We start from the raw sequence: 2,224 nt of genomic DNA on the forward strand, positions 1-2,224 counted from the left end.
TTAGATTTTAATGATACTATTAACACATTTGCCCATCAAAAAGCAAGAAAAAGAAAAGTATAAAATAATGGTTTGTTACTTTTTATAATATGATTATTTTATATTTTTATATATCTAAAATATATTTTGTTTAATTTTAATTTTAAGTTTTTTACTTGTTTTCACATAGGTATTATATACATGTACATATTGATGTGGCTAATAAACCTAAAATAAAGTTTTATTATTTATTCAAGTATCGAGTAGAGAAATGTGTACAATATTTTTTTTTAATTGGGGGCACCAAATTTTTTACAGCCTATGGGCACTATAGATCTTAATCCGGGCCTGTCCGTGATGCTATTTACAAATGAAAATGGTCGCTGTTTTCACCAAAGTCGTTAATGCCCCCACGTTTTTTTTTACAATGATTAAGGCGTGTCCCATAAACTTTTTTGGGACCATATCACTGGTAGTGCCCTAACTTAGGATCACAGATATATATAGAATTCAGAATTAATTATAAAAACATTCATGCTTGTTGCATGATCTAAGGTTGACACACTGCACGTCTATGATGATAATATATAAATGAGTGATAACACATTAGTATTTTTTGTTTAGGTATAATTTACCTTTAATCAAATTGATAAAATGAGATTGCTTAGTTTAATAGAATCGTACGTAGTACTACACTAGTACGTACACAAAATATTTCTGTAAACTTTTTTATTATTTAAACTTTTAAACATCTTTTCTATTTTGTTGTGAATTTGTTTCAAAATGGCCGACCCGCTAACTTTCTTAAGGACGTACAATATTAACAAAAAAGAAATCATAATTAAGGACAATCATATATTATTTGGTGACTTATCTTGGTCAAAAACTGTTAATACAAACTTCTTGATGTATGGGTAAGTAAACGAATATACAATCTATATACTTTTATCAACATAAACGACAGTTTACGACTAAATGAAAGTATTGTATAACGTTAGGTTCACTCAATCATCAACCTTGTATTAATATGTATTTACTTTATGAATGTACTTATTAATGTCTTACATGCTGTTCTAGTTCTGGTAAAGATGGTGCACCAAAAGAGTATTATACATTGGAATGTCTATTATTTCTATTAAAGAATGTTACTCTCACACATCCAGTATATGTGCGACAAGCAGCTGTAAGTAATTTAATATTGTTTGATTAACAACTATTTGATTTTAATTTATAAAATCGTTCTGGATTATAATTTTAGGCTGAAAATATACCAGTTGTAAGAAGACCAGATCGAAGAGAACTTCTAGCTTACCTAAATGGTGAATTATCTACATCTGCTAGTATTGATCGCAGTGCTCCTCTTGAAATTCCAACTCAGGTTAAATTAATACTTTTTTAAATTTTCTTGTTAGTTTAAATTGGGTTTGTATATTTAATTATTTGAACAGGTTAAACGAAGTGCTGTGGAAGATGTACAAGAGTCAGTTGCTAAAAAACCTCGTATGGAAGATACATTACAAGTTCAAAGGGTTAAACAACAGTTGGCTGCACGTTTGGATGCACCTAAAGAGTCTGCTGTCAATATTGATAATATCAAGTAAATATTATACAACATAAATGTAATTACTTAAACTTACTATAAAAATAAACTGTGCTTATGTATTTCTTAGAATTTTTGGCAACATAATTAAATATTTACGTGGAATCTTGTTTTAAATTTTCAATCCTTAAATATAAAAGTTGAACATTTTATAAATTTTTAACTACAAAATAATTATTCAATTTTAAATTTGATAAATTTTGTCAACATTTTAACTTCAAATGCTTATAAAAAAAAAATTGTGCCTATGTATTTTTAATATTTTTCAACTGCTATTGTAACAATGTATCAGGAGCTTTGTATTAATTTTTACACTTTTTGGCCCAATAGATAAAACTTTATTGATATTTATAGAAAAAAAAACTAAAAAAATTTAAAACTGAAAATGTCCGTAAACAGCTCAAAGAGTCAAATTATTTTCAAAATTTTATTGTATATATAAAATGCTAATATAAACATTCAGTGAAATTTTCAAGTTTCTACAGTCATTCGTTTTTTAATTACAACAAAATAAGAAAATCGTCTCATGAGAAATCGAGCAAATATCAAATGTTGTAAAAATATGAATTTCAAACGCTCATAAAAATTTAATTTGACTTTCTTATAGACATTTTTTTTTTTTTGATAAAGGTAGATTATCCTATA

At 26.5% G+C, this 2,224-nt stretch overlaps 1 protein-coding gene across 2 annotated transcripts in view; it reads left to right on the plus strand.

The window, feature by feature from the left end:
- Window positions 1–624: 624 nt before the first annotated feature.
- The window catches only part of LOC100161249 (parafibromin), a 7,686-nt gene continuing 6,086 nt past the window's right edge, over window positions 625–2,224 (plus strand). The window contains exons 1-4 of one of the 2 annotated variants that reach the window (XM_008184151.3): window positions 625–893; window positions 1,057–1,162; window positions 1,238–1,357; window positions 1,428–1,576. In XM_008184151.3, the coding sequence (XP_008182373.1) occupies window positions 763–893; window positions 1,057–1,162; window positions 1,238–1,357; window positions 1,428–1,576 (506 nt within the window). In that variant the 5' untranslated portion in view covers window positions 625–762. The remainder of the gene's footprint in view (window positions 894–1,056; window positions 1,163–1,237; window positions 1,358–1,427; window positions 1,577–2,224) is intronic. The other variant, XM_001951212.5, reaches the window with a different exon arrangement.

The sequence above is a fragment of the Acyrthosiphon pisum genome, chromosome A1 (genome assembly GCF_005508785.2).
Source record: "Acyrthosiphon pisum isolate AL4f chromosome A1, pea_aphid_22Mar2018_4r6ur, whole genome shotgun sequence".
Lineage (NCBI taxonomy): Eukaryota > Metazoa > Arthropoda > Insecta > Hemiptera > Aphididae > Acyrthosiphon > Acyrthosiphon pisum.